This window comes from Melospiza georgiana, chromosome 2 (genome assembly GCF_028018845.1).
Source record: "Melospiza georgiana isolate bMelGeo1 chromosome 2, bMelGeo1.pri, whole genome shotgun sequence".
NCBI lineage: Eukaryota > Metazoa > Chordata > Aves > Passeriformes > Passerellidae > Melospiza > Melospiza georgiana.
In genome coordinates, this window is record NC_080431.1 from 96,497,219 (window position 1) to 96,516,750 (window position 19,532).

General features: G+C 42.2%; 1 protein-coding gene across 1 annotated transcript; it reads right to left on the bottom strand.

Moving 5' to 3' along the window:
* Positions 1 to 3,714: 3,714 nt before the first annotated feature.
* Positions 3,715 to 14,495, bottom strand: CCT8 (chaperonin containing TCP1 subunit 8). Its single transcript, XM_058018680.1, has 15 exons — positions 14,374 to 14,495; positions 12,534 to 12,624; positions 11,834 to 11,913; positions 10,509 to 10,658; positions 10,073 to 10,253; positions 9,319 to 9,380; positions 8,511 to 8,648; positions 7,901 to 8,079; positions 7,718 to 7,784; positions 7,550 to 7,637; positions 7,327 to 7,442; positions 6,009 to 6,080; positions 5,674 to 5,838; positions 5,154 to 5,273; positions 3,715 to 3,950 (listed from the first exon to the last, which is right to left on the bottom strand). The coding sequence occupies exons 1-15, from the start codon at positions 14,431 to 14,433 to the stop codon at positions 3,873 to 3,875; spliced, it is 1,647 nt and encodes a 548-aa protein (XP_057874663.1). The 5' UTR covers positions 14,434 to 14,495; the 3' UTR covers positions 3,715 to 3,872.
* Positions 14,496 to 19,532: the final 5,037 nt, after the last annotated feature.

Consider the following 19,532-nt stretch of genomic DNA (forward strand, 5'->3'; position numbering starts at 1 on the left):
TTCTCCTTTTTGTTATGGAAATGTAGATGGTTGAAGGTCCAGCCTCTCAAGATATGGAAAAGTATTGAACTGACATCATCATATATTTCATTGTAGTTTCTATGAATGCAAATACTGCACTGCAGTTTCCCCAGACATTTGGCAAAAATTTTTGGGTTTAGGTTTTATCTCTCCATAAAGGTAAAACCAGTTCAAATCTTTTGTCCTGCTTCAGGGTAACAGTCATTCAACTGAGGGGTAAGGTTTCTCAAAAAGCATAGATTCATTCCAGCTGCCTTTTTTTTTATTCTTAATACTTCCCCTATGGTAAACAAACAGCTAGTATCAGAAGTCAAAATCTGATTTGTTTTGGGAAAAAAACCTTATGTGTACATAATAAACAATAATAATACAACTACTTCTTACAAATCCATCCCCTATGACTCACACAGTTAATAGGAAATAATCCCATATTTGAAGTTCATTTATTTCTGCATGAGAAATAGATGGGAGAGTAAAAGCAGGACTGGTTACAAGAGTGGAAGAATGAAGCCACAGAGCACTGGGCTGGTGGCTGCAGCTGTAAAAGGAGCGTGGCTGTTACTGGTCACCAACCAAACTCACGGTGCCAGTGGTAAGGATTAAAGTTCAGTGAGAGCTGCTTGTGCTGCTACCTATGGCCCTTCCAACCCTTCTGTGGGAAAACTGTGCCTGCCTTAAGGTTCCAAGATCCAGAGAACACAATGGTGGATGCAGTGGAGAAGGGAAGGACAGAGTGCACTGGTGAGTTTGATGTGGCTTAGATGGGCCATGTGGAAAGTGCAGCCCTGCACTGGCTTTTATTTCTAGAGCCTTTTTCTACACAAACAGCTGCTGGACATTTGCAACAAAGATGTGAGAGTGTTGCATTGTGATTTCAGGGTTTACCTCAGAACCTCGGGTCCCTCCCTTGATAATTCCCTCCCAGGTGTGTCAGTTACCTCTCTTTTCCCCTCCCAGCACTGTCTGTCAATCCTAGAATTCCAGAAGGCAGATTCAAAGGATGCCCTCTACCCCTGGGGCGGGGGGCATTGGGCCATCCAGGTGTCCTTTGTCCCTTAAGACCTCCTCTCATGTATCTGGTTGGTGGCTTCCTACCCCTTCCCTCCCCCTCTCCCCAGAGTTAAAAGGAACAGCAACCACGCAGTCCGGAGAGTTCTGTTGGAGCTGTTGCTGCATTCAGAGGCCTGTAGGCCAGCATAAAGCTCTGGATCCAAACCCTCCATCAGAACCGACTCCTTTCCTTCACCATGGCCTTAAAGCTTCTCCATCGGAGGTAAACCTCACGAGAGGAAGCTCCATCCCGCCACCACCAGAGCTCCTGCATGCCTGGACTTGCCTCCACGTGCTCAACTGCAGCACACAGCTCACCAAAAGTGTCTCTGAGGTGAAAACACCAAAGTGCTGCTATTTGGTTCAGCACCAAGGGCCAGACAAGCTCAGGCACGTCCCATCTGACTATACTGGTAAATATTCCAATATGAGAGTGAAAAAGTGACAGCAGATCTATCTGGGAAAGAAGATACAGAGCATTGTGTGCAGTTTAAAGCTGTTAAGAAAAGGAAGTGCTTTGAGAACATCTCCCTTGACACTTCCACCTGTGTGACCTCTAGCTGCTTGGACATGGTGACAATGAAAGAATGTGAAAATATTTGCACTGCGAATGGCAGGTTGCACAGAGAAGAGGGTAGGTTGGCAAATGCCTTCTGTCCTGGAACATCTGTCAGTCAGAACTGCAGCTGGAAATGCTTCGCTGTAACAGAGTCTCTGCCACTTTGAGATATTGTGCTGATGTTATATTTACATTTATATATTTATCGTTGAGAAGGAACATGCAAATTGCTAGTGTTGATATAAATCTTGGTTTTTCACTTTAAAACAACTGGCTCTACTTTTGAACTGTAGTTAATGTTGGCTGTCATGAGTTCCCATGCGTTTTTTAGACCTGGGTTCCAAGCATAAGAAGCTGTATCTTCATCTTAAGAGCCAAAAAAGTTGCAGCTTCAGCTCTCTTTTCACTATTGGTTTATGTCCAATAGAGGAGCTCTCAAGTTTGCAAATGCTCCAGGAATTCTTTTGCCGATGCTTTGGCAAGGCTGAGTGCTTGGCCCACTCTCACTACACGGAGTCCCATGTAACCTTTCCACACAGCAGGCATAAGGACCAGTAGTCCTGCACTGACTTGTAACTTGGAAGTTCCCTTCTCCACAAGCTTCATGCTAGCTTTCATGTGAATAAAATCTTGTTTGCCACGCTAGAGCAGCAGCTGCTTGCATTCAGTGCATTTTTCACAACAGCCTTACTAAGAAATGAGCATCTTGTTCTTGTAACCCTGAGCTATGAGCAGTGGCCCTTGTGCAGCTGACTACAGCAGTATGCCAATCCTTCTGAAAACTTGCTGAGTTTATTTTTCAGCCTCACCAACAACTGACTATAAAGCCAGCATTAGTAGAGCTGTTGTATGGCAGCCTTATTTGGGCATAAGATAGCTCCAGACTTGATTTAGCCTTCCACTCCCTTCTGGTTGTGAGATAGAGTAGCATTGGCAAGAGTAGTAAAAGGATTAATTATTGAAGTGGCTTGGATTTCAAGTGCAGTTCTCCTTTCAAGCTACTTGGAGACACATAAGCTGTTTACTTCCTAAGATTAATCTTAACAGAGGGCTTCAGCTGAAAGATTCCAGTCCTCTGCATCATGCTGGCTAGTGCTGCTCAGCATTTATTTTTAAGGTCATTAGAATGTGATGCAGTTCACTGCTGCCAGGATGCCCTTTTGAGAGCATGGGGAATTAAAAGAGTGAGGTGAGAGATGCAAGTCAAAAAAATGAATCATAGAATCATAAATTGGTTTTTGTGGGAAAGGACCCTAAAGATCATCCAGTTCCAAACCCCTGCCATGAGCAGGGACATCTCCCACTAGACCAGGTTGCTCCAAACCCCATCCAGGCATGGGGCAGATACAGCATGTCTGGGCAACCTGTGCCAGGGCCTCACCACCCTCACAGTGGGTAATTTCTTCTTGTGTATCAACCCTAAATTTCCCCTATATTTCAGTTTGAAGGCATTCCCCTTTGTAAGGTCACTATATTCCCTGATGCAGAGTCCCCCTCCAGCTTCCCAGTAACCTCCTTCAGACACTGGAAGGTGCTGTAAGGTTTCCACACAACCTTCTCTTCTCCAGGCTGCACAGCCCTGACTTTTTGTGCCCCTGTCCATAGGGAAGGGGCTCAGTCCCCCATCAACTTGGTGACCCTCCTCTGGACTCCTTTTAACAGTGCTCTGTCTCTCTTACGTTTGAGGCACCACATCTGTACACAGTGCTCCAAGTGGGGTCTCAGGAAAGGGGATACTTAATGCAGGAGACCTGCTGCCAACACTTATTATTTCAACATCCATTTGACTGTTTACACTCAGGTACTGGCACAAATAAGAGCACAAAGAGCCACAATTGTGGCTCATGAGCTCTCTGCAGCAGGCTCATGGTCACCCTCCCTGCACATTGAGTCTCTTGTGCCTGCAACAGGAATTGGTATGTGACCTGCCACTCCTGAGAAGTTCTGCCTCCCTCTTCATGGGGAGAGAGCATCAGGCAGCCAGCCAAGGGTCAGCCCATCACACCCACAGTGTCATTCATCCCCTACACATTCACAAATTGGGAACGACAGGTCATGCCAGCTCCAAATGAAGTAAGTCAACATTTTAACAGTGAGTATGTTTATTGAGGTGTTTGAAGTTCTGCACTCCAGTGGACACTGTTCATAATTTAAAGGCAAGAGCAAAACACTGTGACAGGCTCCAACTGGGATATTAAAAAACTCACAAAGTCATGTCACTTAAGAAATACAGTTAAATTGTTCAATCATTTTGGTCTTCATCCCAGTCTTTCTTTCCTGATGGAGGTTTTGGGCCACCAGCTGGTTTTGCCATAATGATCTTGAAGAGAACAGAGAAGCAGAAAAAGCTAATATTAAAATCAGGCTTGTACACCCTTCTCCTACAGCTGCATAATGCTGACTGCTAGCATTCACTACATCCATGCAATTTCCCTACTCTGAACCCAAGCCAGTGAATATCCATCTACCTGACATACAAATAACTTTTTTTTTTTTTTTTTTTGAGAATGGTAGAGGCTGAGCCCTGATACAGTAAAAAAGGTATTTTATCTCATTTTTGCATGCAAAGTAAGACTTCAGTTAGTCTGCAGAAAGTGAGTGCTTAAATAGGCCAACAGCAGACTAGTTTACAGGGTGCACACTACAACAAGGATTATCAAAGCCATTGTTCTCAGTTACTGTCTCCAAGTATCACACTTTAAAACCATGAAGTCCATCAGTCCCACCACGTTAAAGCTCATTATCTGCCCTGGCTACATGGACAAGTAAGGCAAATCTGAACTTGCACTTATCATCCCTTCCATGACAATCTGGATTCAGGAGCAGAATCCATTAGCAAAGGGCACAAATACAGGATGTAGCAATCAGCACACAGCAGAAGACAGCAGTGTTAGGTGTTCTCAAGGAGCATACAATCTCCATGTGCTTGTCAATGAACTCATGCATGCACTCACAGATACCTCTCTGCTAGAGACACAGAGCTTACTGCACTCTAGTTTTCAGGCTCATCTTTCCAGTCATCCTTATCCCAATGTCCTTGTTGCTTAGGGGCTTTTGGACCGCCTGCTGTTTTTGCCATAATAATCTACAAAAATTTTACATGCAAATTCATTTTTGCTGAAGTTTCACAAAATAATGAAAGATTTTTATCCTCGAGACTGTAACCTCTATTTTTCCTAAAAATTGGATTTTCATGTAAAAATATAGGAGAGAAGTTTCTTCTACTAAAGGTTGTTCCTACAGAAGTTAGGGTCACTCTCTGGATACAAATATAAACTGTCTTCAAAATACCAACAAAATCTTTAAAAAACAATATCCTAACAAACATTAATTGTACTGCAATAGAAGCAGCCACATTCCAGATTACAAGCTCTTGAACAAATGCCTTCCTGGTTTCCAGAAATGAACAAACCACATTTTCAAGTAGCATTATGTTTACACCTTGCATTTGCAGGAGATTCCACCTATTTGCAGGAGGGTTCTGCCAGGTATTAATTCAGCACCTAAATGCACATAAACTTACCTGATCAACCCTTAGGACAGTTACTGCTGCATTTGTAGCTAGCTTGATACCCCAGAATTTCCCAAGATATGTGTCCAACACACCAGCTTCCAACATGTCCTTCACTGCAGCAGCTTCAGCCTGTCAGATGGGGAAAAAAGATCATTCAAAACCTTCTCAGGCTTTCACCTAGCAAGGTGGTATCACTTTTCTAATCTCATCCTCTCTCTTTAGAAAACCTTCATTCCTAAACCATTAGGAGGAAAACAGAGTCAGTAATTTCTGAAGACCTACTGCCTGTCACATTAGTTCAGTATCCCATTCCACCTCTGACATAAGGCCATTATACTATACTGGACTGAACTGTTTGCTGATAAAAAGAACATGTAAGGATTTCAGTTCCAAAAAGTTATTATTCTAAACTGTGCAACACACAGCTCCCAGCAATTTAAAATAATCTATAAATACTTCATACTGATAGAAGTACTATAAAGTACAACCCTGCACTGCAAGGCAACAAGTAACATCAGAGACTATTTACCTCAATATCAAATCCAACATTCTTCTTCCCTTCCTGATGCATGGCATAAAGTTTGGAGATGACCTCATTGGCCTTTACTCCAGAGTTTTCTGCCAGTGCTCGAGGAATGGCTTCAAATGCCTCAGCAAACTTCTTGATGGCATATTGGTCAAGCCCAGGACAAGTCTAAAATGAAGGTGAAAACCACGTTAGCATTTCAAAAACTGTAAGACTGGGAGGCATTCCCCCCCCCCACTTGTTATTATACACATATGTATGTTGGTATGAAATAATATTTGTATTTTTGGTAAGATGTGTGTGTGAAGATGAAAAGCCAAGAAGCCTGTTTGCCTCACCTCTCCATAAGATGTGATCTGCTTGGCTAATTCAATCTCTGTCGCACCACCTCCAGGAACAAGACGTTTATCCTGTGGAAAGACCACACCCAAACACAATGTTTTCTTAAAGCATCTATTGCTTCTTATTTTTTTAGGATTTTTCTAGTCTATCAAGAATGCAACAGAACTTTATTCCACACAGACTTGTTAACAATCCACTTCAGAACAAATATGCATTATAAGGGAAATCTACCATGATTTACTCATTCACTCCAATGTCTTTCAAGAAAAACAGCTTCTTTTGTAAAAACCAAACTAATAATGCAGAGGGTTTTGTGTATCAGATTTTTAAAAAAAAAAACTTCAACTCCCGGTTAATTGTAACAGCATTCCTAGATTTTCTCATTTTTTCCATTATTTTTGTGGGAAATATCATCCAGGAAACCAATCCACTGTACACTAAGTTTAATATCTCAACAGGTGTTACAAGGTGTTGGGACTTTTTGTTTTGTTTTCTTGCATTTTAAATTAAACGTTTTGTACATCCTTTGGCAAACCAGAATTTACATATTAACTGGTCTCTCAGCCCACAAAGTAATTATCATAAATCTTAAAACAGGACAACTCTTGGAGACAATCACAAATGCACAGCATTTCTGTACTCAAAACCAATGTCCATGTCTTGGTATGTAGAGGATATTAAGATTCTAACAGTTTTAACAATTTTTGCATGCTGTTTTCCAAGTAAATACAGGAACATTTCATTTTGTATAAAAAGAAGAAAAATTAAATAATAATATTTAAGACCACATAATCTGTTCACACAAAAAAATCCTCTGTAAAACCGAGTTCTTCCATCCATAAAAACCTACCTGCATTATGTGGAGGAAGCATGAATTATCACCAATGAACTAGAAACTGAGTCTGCAACCAAACAGTTTCTCCTGATCCCAAGTGACAAAGCTATCTAGCTTTTCTTCTGTGCCTGGTTTCCAAGGAACATCACAAAGCATTTAGGGAGTAAGTAAAAAAGAGCTGACTGTCTTTAAAAAGTGGTAAAGGTAATCCACCTCCAAGCACTCACTCATTAGTGGAAAACTGAGTGCAGTCCATGTTAAACACCACCTTCTATGCCCCCTGTGTTCACAACAAGAGCTGTTTCCCTGCACAGCCCTCCACACCTCAGTACCACACAGCCACTCTCCAGCTCCAGAAGGCACCTAGGCAGATTAATATCTCCTGCCTTTGGTAGCAAATGAGCTCAGAGCAGGCTCAAGCCTTGCCTCAAACTGACCTACTGCTCACTTTTGATAACCCAAGTGTTCTCATTACTCACCCTTGTGAGCACTTTGAAAGTATTGACACCATCATCCACGGCTCTCTCTATGTCATCCATCAGATTGTCTGTAGATCCACGAATGAGGATAGTGGAAATGGCTCCATCCTCCTTTTCTGTTCAGAGACATGCATTACTGAATTAATTCATTAATCTTATATCCAAAACACATACAATCACACTTTAGAACAGCAGTGTGAGCAGTTCTACAGAACATACATACCATGCTTAAACACCACAACCTGTGTATCCCCAACCTCTGATAAATACACACTGTGGCAGTGACCCATTTCTTCAAGAGTGGGGGGAGTCTAGAAAGAAAAACGTGAGTTAAGAACTGAACCTGCTCATCAGTTCTCATCCTCCTGCACCTCATTCGGGAGGTACATACCAGTCTGGGTAGGGCTGTTGCACCAACAGTTTTGCACAGTCTTCTCAGGTCCCACTTGGAGTTCAACCTTTAAAAAAAAGTTTCCATAACAATGTTAACACATGCAGAAGTATTGTCTTAACTTGGCAAGTACATTTCATAGATCTGGTAGTCCAGATGTGTTAATGCTCTCCTAGTACTTACCTTACTAACATGAGATTGTACTTGTTGGCATAATGAAGAGCCATATCTGCCACTTTGCCACCTGTCACTACTACATTTGCACCACTATCAGCAATGGCCTTGACTTGCAAATCCATTAGATTTTCTTCTCCTTTACTGAAATTCATCAGTTCTTCAGCATTCTTTATTAGGACGGTGCCCTAGTAAAACACATACACTGTTAAAATTCAGCATTAAACCACATAGCTACAAGTTTCTGACAAACCATTTTGTCTCCCAACCTATCTGTAAAACTTAAGTCATCCTGTTTTGTAATACTGACATGCTCCCCAAGCAACAGGGTAAAACAAGAGGGGGAAAAAAAAGGAAATCACCAGGCAATTCTAGACAACCTTGGGGTTCAGAAATTCAAGCCGTAGTTTGGCTCAAATGACCCAAAAAAATCAAAACCATCTCCCCTATCTTGAAAACCCTGTGAAGCAATCAAGGTTCAGAACTTTTCTATACTAAGAAAATCAATATTCACCAAAGTATCTCAATCACCAAGTGTCAACAATATTTATAGTTAAGTCTAAAAATAAGAGCACATATGCATAAATAGAGATGTAACTTATTTTGAGCTATAACATACCTTAGTTTCAGTTATCATACCATCAAAAGGGCAGGAATACACAGCTATTTTTGCATCTTTGACAGAAGTAACATCTCCTTCAGTTTCTTTTTTAAAAACCATGCCATGCAGTACTGAGGAAGCAGAAATACCAGCACCCTGAAAGGAAATAAATGGAATCTGAGACTCTTTACAAGGGCAAGTAGTGATGGGACAAGGGAGAATGGTTTCTCACTGAAAGAAAGTAAGTTTAGATAAATATCAGGGAAAAATTCTTCCCTGTGAGGGTGGTGAGGCCCTGGCAGCCCAGAGAAACTGTGGCTTCCCCATCCCTGGAAGTGTTCAAGGCCAGGCTGGACAGAGCTTGGAGCGCTCTGGTCTAGTGGAAGATGTCTCTGCTCATGGTAGGGGGCTGGAACTGGAACTGAGTGATCTTTAAGACACATTCCAGCCCAAACCAAACTGTTCTTTGATTCTACGAATGGGGGAAGATTGTATTACTGACCATTTGTGGTCAGAAAGCTTCACTACCCTGCCTGAAAAGCAGACCTCACTAGCATTTGGATTTAACACCCTAGGTATAAGCCTTCAGCCCATTCAGCAACAACAAACATTGTCTAACAGGTTCCCATTTTAGATTACTTCCAATATTAATGACTTTTGTTTCTGAATGCTGCTACTGGGCACTAAACAAGAGAAAGACTAGTTTCCAAAATTTAATACACCTGCCACAACAACATTAGAAAAGACTCTCAGGAAGTTCAAAGATTAACCCTCATTACACTATTTACCTTAATAATTACAGTAAAGTCAGCTACTTCAAACTTACCACAATTTTGCACACTCTGATATTATCAACATTGAAATGACCAGAATCAGGAAGAATAGAAACTGGGGAAAAAAAATAAGAAAAATAATGAATATGTCCTGCCTTATGACTAAAGTAGAACAATGACACCATAAATAATGCCTGGAATTTTTCTGAAATTTTAATTTCAGTAGTTTGAGATATGTGCCTAAATTCAAGATACAACCTGCTAATAACTGGCATAAAGAGAAAGAGAAATTTTGTTTTTACCAAGTAATAATCAGAATGAAACATTTATTCAGGCTGCTCAGTTAATTAAGTTCAAATATGCACTGATACAGGTGGAGTCAAGAGGTAAATCTAATCCAGAGTATTTAGAGAAATCACTGGAATTATAAATGAAGGTTTTATCCCAAAAATCTAAAGGGATAACAATTCAACAGAACTACAGTCTTACTTGCATTGTTCTGTGCCTGAGACTAAAACCAGTTTATGTGAAGCACAATACGTCCACCTTATAATATAATAAGAGGGAGAAAGACAGATTTCTGTACTAAAAGGACTTGAAAGCTATTTCCAGCAATGCCTGGTAGGAAAGGCAAACCTTTCCTGAGCTACAATGCCAATGCAGAGTTCAACATGAAGAATATTACCCTCATTTCAGAGGTATTCTATCCAATCCAACCTGCTGAACTAACCCTACCTCCATTCTTCCATGAAATGTAAGGACCATACCCAAACCCACTCAGCGTTCAGCTGTTCCAGCCCCACTCACCACAGGCCTGAGCAATGAGCTTTGCCAAGAACCGTTCATTGCCATACTGTTTGCTCATGACTGACGTGTACAACAAAGATGCCACCTCTTCAACATCTCGAAGGTTCTTTGCAGAACAGCACACCAGATCTGGAAGAATTTCTAGGGCTTTCTTGCAAGCCTTTTCATATCCTTCAATCACCTGTGCAGCAAACAGTAAATATTCACTACAAGACTTCACACTGCTTTTTAACTGCTTTTCAAATAGCCATAAAACTTTAACAGATGCAAAAGTTTACGAGGGAAGCAAGCAATCACACATGGTTTCCCTTGAAACATCCTTATGTAAAAATGAGGAGGGAAGAAAGCAGGTATTTCATATTATTATGACCCAAGAACACTGATCAGCAGCAATCTGGATTCAAGCTCTGTGAACTGTAATGAGAATGTAACTTGCCTCTGAGACAGATAACCCCATCCTCAGAAGGTCTTCTGCTAACTCCAGAAGAACTCCAGCAAAAACAAGGACAAAATTTGTTCCATCTCCAACCTCTTGTTCTTGCATGTGTGAAGCCATCACAAGCATTTTTGCAGCAGGATGCTGGACCTTTAAAAGAAGTTCCACATCTTGGTGACTAACACACCACCTAAGACTGCAGCTTCAGGCATTTTCTATGCTTCTTTCTAAGCTCTCTTATTTCAAATTGTACCTAGAGATATGAAGAATGCACAAAATTGGAAAAGAAAGCAGCACAGATATTCTTAATTGGCCAGCTTCTCTAGTAGGAAAAACCAGAAATACATATTTAAAAAATCAGAGAACTGAACGTTGCCACTACAACATAAATTAGATATCCTTTGACATTGGTTCTGAGCTACTTTCACAGGATGCAGTGGCTCCACAACTGAGTTCTGTGACGGGAAAACACTCTGGAGTTTAGATCTTCAGATTGAATTCACGTGTAACACACAAAATACACATCTAAATAACAGTTTCATTTTAAGGGGGGAGAGTGTGGGAGGTTCTGCCTAAAGATTGCACTGCTTCACTTTTCTTTCAAATAATTCAATAAAATACCACATTCCTGAATATTTATACCTGCCATTTTATACCAGAAAGTAACATGCAAAATATATTAGATTAGGTTACTAGTATGCAGATTATATTTTTTTAAAAACAGAACTGAGACTTCCACAGTTACTCTACTCAAAATGAACACCAATGCAATGTATTCAATAAGTAAATACTTCATACTTACATAATCTCTATAACGAAGTATAAAATTCAGTAAAATATTATTTGTGTTATGTAACAAATATAAATTTGAAGTCGTAGGAAGAACTAGGAAAGTCTTTTCATGCCTTCACAGTATCTACAGAAGGATGCTGCTAGAGCCTCAGGTTCTTAAATGCAATTGATGGGTTGAATTACCAGTCAGGAGAACATGGCAAGCAACACCACTGGGAGATGAACTCAACAGCTGTGTCATGCAGACTTTTCCAAACCACTGCATTTCTAGACATATCCTCTTTTAATCCTACTGGTTCTGGGGGAAAGTAAGGAATTATTAAGCATCTCCTACAGTTATTCAAGCTGCTTCACAAAAGAATTGTATTCTTCACTGTGGACCTCAAATTCAGTGAAAAGGTAAATGACTTCCAACGTGAGATAAGTAAATAATCTGTCAGAGTGACATTTCCTTACTGACAGTCAGAACTACAACAGCCCATGAGCAGAAACACTGGTCCACAACTGACATCATCTGAAGCAAGAAAACTTACCTCTAACTCTCTCAGGATAGTAGCAGCATCATTTGTAACAAAAAGCTTTTCCAGATGATTGATAACCATTTTGTTCATTCCTAAATGGGAAAACAAAAAAATTATAAAAATAATTCCGTATGCAAACAATATTATGAATATTAGGAAACAGAAACTGTTTCCTAACTTTCAGGTGTATCTTACACATTAAAATGGTTAGCTCTGTTTATAATTTCAGAACTTCAAAACATTTTTGTGAAATAATACTTGAAGTGTAGGACATGAAGGAGAAATCAGTAATTTCGGAGTAAGCAGTTTTCTGTTCTGAAATATCAGCACATAATTTAATTAAATGATACAGGAGAATATCTTGTTTCCATATATCTGACTGAACAAGACTATGTTCACTATGATTACCCAAAATGTTATCATGTTTCCTTTAATTTTTATGCTTTTTCATATATTTTATACCATGTTTCAAAGAGAATACAGTAACTGCTACAACAACCTGGCAAAAGCAGACACTGAGCATAACTCCAGAGCTGTCAAAAAAAAAATCTGTTTTCTACAGTCACAAAGAAATGGTCACATATTTGCAGTTTTAGAGCAAGTCCAATGTGTTTCCCCCAGAAACAAACAGCTGCTTCTTTGTCAGGGTATGTTTAGCCTCCAAACATAACATCTGTCTCAAAATGCAGCAATAATTTCAGGATTTATTTACCATTTGGTCCATATGCTGTACGGGTGGTTTGAGCAAGTTCTTTGCATGCTTGGATGTTTCTATAGACAGCTTCTTCCAGTCCTGAATAATGCTAAAGAGAACAATGACTGATCAGAATTAGGCTAACAAAAAAAAAGTGATGAACTAGCAATTTCTCATCAAAGCAGTGTCAATCTACTGAGTCCCTCAAAGTTATTAATCCTTATTAATATACATTTTATATTTCACATACAGTTTGAACAGACACCAAACCTTACCCAAAGACAGCAAGAACTAGTGTGTACACCTTCTCAACTAGGCAGCTCAGCAGGCACAAAAAGCTTCCAAAGAGAAAATCTGAACAGTGACTTGACTTGCAATACAGGTTGCATCCCTTCAGCCTTCTAAAAAAGTTTTGTGACATGCCAAAAAGAAGCAGAAAACAACCAAGACCCAGCTGGAGAGGGGCAAGGGTTTCTGTACATGCTTCTTTACTCACACCTTTGTATGGTACAAAAATAATTTAACTCAGTTCTATGTTCAAAACGTACAGTTTGAAAATTCAGAAGCAGAATGATTAAGCAAAATATCTGTGCTTGAGAAGGCAATCAGCCTGGCTTCAGTTTGAAAACCTTGAGACAACATGGGATCCCCAGAAAGGGTCTTAAGAAAGAAAAAGCAGGATAAAAAGTATTGTGCAGCCTGTTAGAGAACGGAGAAAAGTAGTAATAACCAAACATCTCAGATGGCCAGCTGCCTCCTCATTTTGCAGAAGACAACCCTTGCTGTTCTGGCCTTGAATTTTCTAACACTGAGGCCACTATGCTTCCCTGTTCTGCCCCTGCCCTGAATGTATGCCATTATTTGGCTCCAAGAAGGATTCTAAAAAGAAACACAAAGGGCTTTCAGAGCTGCTACCTTCACTCTTCTTTCTATTAAGTAGCAGCAAATGGAAAACTTTCCTATTTCCCCTCTTTCTTGGAGAGAGGGACTTTGGGCCTGGAGAGACAGGACAAGGGGCAATGGCTTCACATTGAAAGAAAGTATGTTTAGTTTGTTAGGAAGCCCTGAAATTCTTCCCTATGAGGGTAGTGAGGCTCTGGCACAGATTTCCCAGAAAAGCTGTAGATGCACAACCCTGGAAACGTCCAAGACCAGATGGGGCTTGGAGCTAAATGATCTTTAAGGTCCCTTCCAACCCAAACTCTTCTATTGATTCTATGAATAAAAAAGAAAAAATGCCACACCTTCTCGCTTTCTGCCCACTTTTCAAAATAAGCTTCTCCTTTAGTAACACACAGTCCTTCAACTCTACAAAAACCTTAATTACGTTCATGTTAAATACAGTGAAAACGGATTTATTGGAAAGGAAATGTACAGAAAACATTCCATTGTTCTGCATCGCTGACAAAGGTATCAGAAAAAAAATACAAGCAGAACGACCCGGATACCTCTGAGCAGCTTCAGCTACAGGCTGAACGTTTGCTGCCCAGCCCCTGCCAGAGCTCTGGGAACAGCGTCGGGCCCTGGCGCATCCCCGAGGCCGGCATGCAGGGCAGGGCCGGGCCCCGGGAAGGGCGGGCACACGATCCCGGCCCGCAGAGATTTCTGGAAGGCCGCGTGCTCCGGGCACCGCCCCGCAGGACGGGCAGGCCCCGATCCCCGCAGCGCCCCGGGCAAGGAGCGGGGGGAGCCCGGGCCGGGAGCGGGGCACGGCCGAACCCCCGGCCCCCGCCCCGCGGCACACGTGGTGCCGCCGGGCCCTGCTGGCCCGCCGCGGCTTTTCCAGCACCGCCACCCCGAGACTCCTCCCGCACCCGTCCGTCCATTTGTCCGCGCGTCCATCCAAAGGCGGCCTCACCTTCGCCCCCTCCTTGAGCATCTGGGCGAAGCCCGGGGCCTTGGGGACGTGCAGCGCCATCTCCGCTCCGCTCCGCTCCGTGCGCGGCTACGGCGGCGGCGGCGGGAGCGCGCGAGGCACGGCGGGAGCGCGGGGCCGCGCAGGCGCGGGGCGGGCGGGACGGGGACGGGGACGGGGACGGGGACGGGGCCGCCCCTCAGGCCGAGCGGGCCCCCGTAGACCGGGCCGGGCTGGGCTCGCCGGTTGGCTCCATCTTTCTGTCCCTGTGCTGTTCAGGAGACTGTCGCCCAGGCGTTCCTTGCTACACTTTGCGATGGAAGTTACAGGAACAGTGCGGAGTTTTCATGGCCACGGATGATAAACGTCATAAAACTGAGCCGACTCCTGTCAAGCGTTTCGCTTAGTGCCTACTTGTCCAATGGAAGCGCAATGCACAGATAGGAAAACTAAGCATCATAAAACCACACAGTGAAAGGGACCTTGAAGCTCATCCACCTTCAACCCCTGCCATGGGCAGGGACAGCTTGCACTCGGCTGGATTGTTCCAAGCCCCGTCCAAGCTGGCCTTGAACACTTCCAGGGATGGGGCATCCACAGCTGCTCTGGGCAGCCTGTGCCAGGGCCTCACCACCCTCACAGGGAGGAATTTCTTCCAATACCAAATCTAAATCTGCTTGCTTTCATTTTGAAGCTGTTAGGAAAATTAATCCACAAACACCAGAGGTTTATGTCCAAAAAGGAGGCAGAGCAGTCCTTTCTGGCTTTATTCAAATAAAGGGAGAGGCCATGGGCATTCCCCTGGGGTCTCTCAAATTTTTGGAGGATGCAACCTCCTTTTTATCCTAATTTGCTGGGCACATTTCCCTTCTCTCTTTCCCATTGGCTGAGGTGCTGGAGAGATACAGACTTCCTGGAACACCTGATACCAGAGATTCCCCTCTAATGTATAACCCTCCCTTTTAATTTTTAATTCTTACAGAATTTAGGGGTTTTTCTTCCCCATTGTTTCTTTCATCTCTTAATGTCTAATTTCGTTTATCAGCAAACCTAAAGTTTATTTGTAAAAGCAAATATCTTTTTCCATTCATCAATCAGTGGAATTCTTCCCATTGTTTCTTTTATCTCTCAGGGCTAGTTTTATCTACCGGCAGACCCACAGCTTGTTTGTAAAGACCAATCCACTATTCCTCTCAAAGCCATTTCCCCTTGTCCTGTTGTTGTCCACAAAAATCAGACTCGTTACTTGGTGTGCACATGCCAATAATTAAACGCTCAAGATCGACAATTTATTTCAGAATTGCACAAACCTGGGTGCTCAATGGTCTTCCACAAATAATGAATGCTAACTATGAAAACTTTTTACTATAAATGCATTTCAGCAAACAAAGGAGGGAGTTAGTGTTCATTGGCTGCAAGTTACACAGTTCTCTTATTAATTAGTATCCTATCTGCTTTTTTTTTAATGATTCTTGCTTCTCATGCCAATTAGTCTTTTGAGTCTTTGAGTTTCTTGAGCTGGTGGTCCATGAGTAATGATCTCCTCCTGCCAGATTTACCCTTCACCCAGTTCGAGCTGATTTCCACAAAATTGCTGAATTGGCTTTATTGGGTTTTTTCTGCCAGTTGCCTTTTTGGCCCATAAATTCTGCATTTTTGTGTCCAGTATCAGTGGCTATCCTTCTTCCCTTTGTTTTCCTTCCCCTACATCTGAGCTCATTAAAGCATGTCAAGCCCTAAACATTAACAAGGCAATTCTAACAACAAATAATTTGCTTTTCTGACACCTGGACATCACTGAGAACTTGCTTGTTAGCTGTTACCTGTTTCAGGGATTAAATCTCCCTTCTTGTTGATTCAGCTTGAAAGTATACAAAGCCCAAATATGAAGGAATATCCTTTCTTATGAGAATTTTATATATTCCGTGTTTTGAAGAACTGTCACTGGATGCCCTTGTAAATAATCTCTTTCCCATCTTCCATGTAGGCTCCCTTCAAGTGCTGAAAGGCTTCTTTTCCAGGCTGAATCCCAATTCTCTCAGCCTTTCCTCACAGCAGAGGTGCTCCATCCCTCTAATCATCCTGGTGGCCTCCTCTGGACTCACTCCAACAGGTCTCTGTCCTTTCTGTGCTGGAGATCCCAGAGCTGGATGCAGTACTTGTTATCCAGGGTAATGCCAAGTGATATGCTCACTGCAAATATGACAAAGAGCAGTTTGGAGGCCCACCTGGACACCTCTGCAGGTAGTTGAGGTCCTGCCAGGAGACAGTAGATCTCCTTTAAGTTTGACAAGTTTATTAACTTTGCTTCTGTGCCACACAAAATCAAATACACTGTTTAAAGACCAGAAGTTCAGGGCATTAGAAATAATACTGCAGTACCTGAGCCTATAAGCCAACAGAGACTGTTTCCCCACCTCTACAGCAGGCTGCCTGCAAGGTTCATTAAATCATTTGATATGTGTTGCTTAAGTAACCTCAGAAAAACACAGTTTAATTTTACTGTCCCATAATTCTTAAAATTATATTGTTTCACCCTGTAAAACAGGGTAACAGTTTTGTACACTGCCCCAGAAGTATTAAAAAGAATAATGATAGAGGGAAACTACGTAACTTGCCCCACAAATTAACTTCAAAAGTTCCGTATGCAGTTTTGCCAGAAGTATTTGGAGGTAGATGCCACTTGAAGCAAAAGAGGGAACTTACTCAGCCATGTCTGTCATGACCAAGGAATGTGGGGATTTCCAAAAAGATTTTCTGGGGAACAACCCCATTTATCCCTCTCTTCTTTTTTTCCAGTGTATCTTGAACCACACTGCAGCAAGGGAAGAGGGAAATATCCATCCTGTTCTAGGGTGAAGACACTTTATAAAGCAACTTCCCTAATCTAATGTTAGCCATGGAGACCAGAGGAGGTATTTCTAAGTCAGCACAGAAAACTTTAGATTCTATGAATTGATGAATGTCTGCTAGTCTGTCTGCTAATTGATGCATACAGCTTGAATAACTCTTTGTACTTTGCCCTAATTCTACAAGTCTTTGTATAATTTTTTCTCATTATAATTTACATTCTCTCTGTGCCATTGCTGTATTCTGCGGTCTCCAGGTATTTGTAAGGAGTTTAACAAATACAAGTGCCAGATTCTGCACCTGGGATGAGGCAGCCCCACATGTATGGACAGACTGGGGAGCAAGACACTGGAGAGCAGCACTGGGGAAAGGGACCTGGGGATTCTGGGCTACAGAAAGTTGGATATGATTCACAAGAGGGCCAGCTGTGTCCTAGGGGGTATCAGGCACAGCATCACCAGCTGGGCCAAGGAGGGGATTGTCCTGCTCTGCTCTTCTCTGCTCTGCTCTGCTCTGCACTGGAGCAGCCTCGCCTCAAGTGCTGGGGGCAGTTCTGGGCACCCCAATATCAGAAGGATATAAAGCTATTAGGGAACATCCACAGGAGAGCTACAAAGATGGTGAAGGGTGTTGAGAAGAAGCCCTGCAAGGAGTGGCTGCAGTCACTTGGCTTGTCCAGCCTGAAGGAGAGGTGGCTGAGAAGTGTTGCCATTTAGGAATGGTACTCCCCAGTTCATTGATCCCACTTCCATTAAAACCATGCACTACTCACTGTCCTTCCTTCCCACCCTACCCCACCACACGGTGGGCTGGAGAGGAGAACAGGCAGCATAAAAGGTAAAGATCACAGGCTGAGGTAAGAACAATTTACTGGAACACCAATGAGTTTATAAAACAAGCACTAACGGCAACAATACTTCTGACAGAGGAAATCAGCAATCGACACAGAAACCCCCCAACAGCAGACAATACCTGACTGCTCCCTCCACAGCACTTAATCCACTGGACTTCAGTGATCCCTCCCAACTCAGGATACTCTTCAATGCTATGATTTCTGAACTGCCCTCTTGGCACAGTGCTTTTATCAAAGCTTGTGCTACCTACCTTTTTTAAAGCCAGAATACCACTAAAACCATAATATATATATATATGTATGCTTATGACTATGAATATAGAGAATATTTTTGTATTAAGCTGTATTGAATTAACACTAAAACATCTCTTTATGTTACAACCCGGATTTCTTTGGGAGTGTCTAATCACAACTTTGACTTGGCCTTGATCTTTTTTTAGCTATGCATCTACACCATTTATTTTCTGCATAGACATTGACATGCTAAAGGACCATGCCAAGGTCAGAGGGTTGGCTATTGGCCGTTGGCTGCACTTTCACCACCCAAAATCTATAATTGTGCACATGGAAATCCCCAGCTTATCTGTAGGCGCTTGTCTGTCAAATTCTAGGAGGGTAAAATTTTAACACGGTCTTGGGAAGTTCATAAGAAGGAGAGAATGTTAATTTTTGCTTGCTTATTCAGCTGTGGAACAGAAGGGTTTGAAAAGCATCTGCTGAAGTGTGAGTAGAACAATTGTGTTTCACCAATAATGCTGGTCAGTGAAAAAAATGTGAGTGGTATCTTGAGGGAAGGCTAAGGGTCATGCTGAGTTTGCAGAGAATCATGCTTAAACCTGAAAAAGAAAATTGTGAACCACATAGTGCTGAACATTTGGAATAATTTCTTAGTAGCAGCAGCAGCAGTTACTTTAGCTTTCCCCCAGATTGTCATTTGGAATGTAATGGGAAGGAGCAGACTAATCAACTAGAGTACATCCACTCAGCTAAGTACTACTTAGGTCATTGCTCTACAGGTCCTGGGCTAAACACTACCCTCATCCTGGGCTTCTCTCACTTGTGCAGAGGATTGCAAGCTGAACAGGTGTAAGAGACTCATAGTGCAAAAAAGGGAAATTGGTTTTGTGTATGTGTGATCTGCACTGTCTGGGAAGTGAAGGGACAACCAGTAAACTAAGGAGTACCTGCCAGGCAGATTTGGTCTCTTCTCCCACCCAGGGAAGTGAAGGGAAACACAGCAAAGGCTGTGTGGTTGTGTAACTTAGGTCTATATTTCCCTGTAGTGGTTTTCTGGTCCCTTCACAAAATGACTGAAAACCTCAGCGCAAAAGTTAAGCTGAATTTTATGCTCCACTAGTTAAACATAATGCCAAACCTTCTCCAGGAGGAGAAAAATGGGCACAAAGTAACTGGTTTAATTTGGAAAATGTTATTGATAGAGTATGTTCTTTACAACACA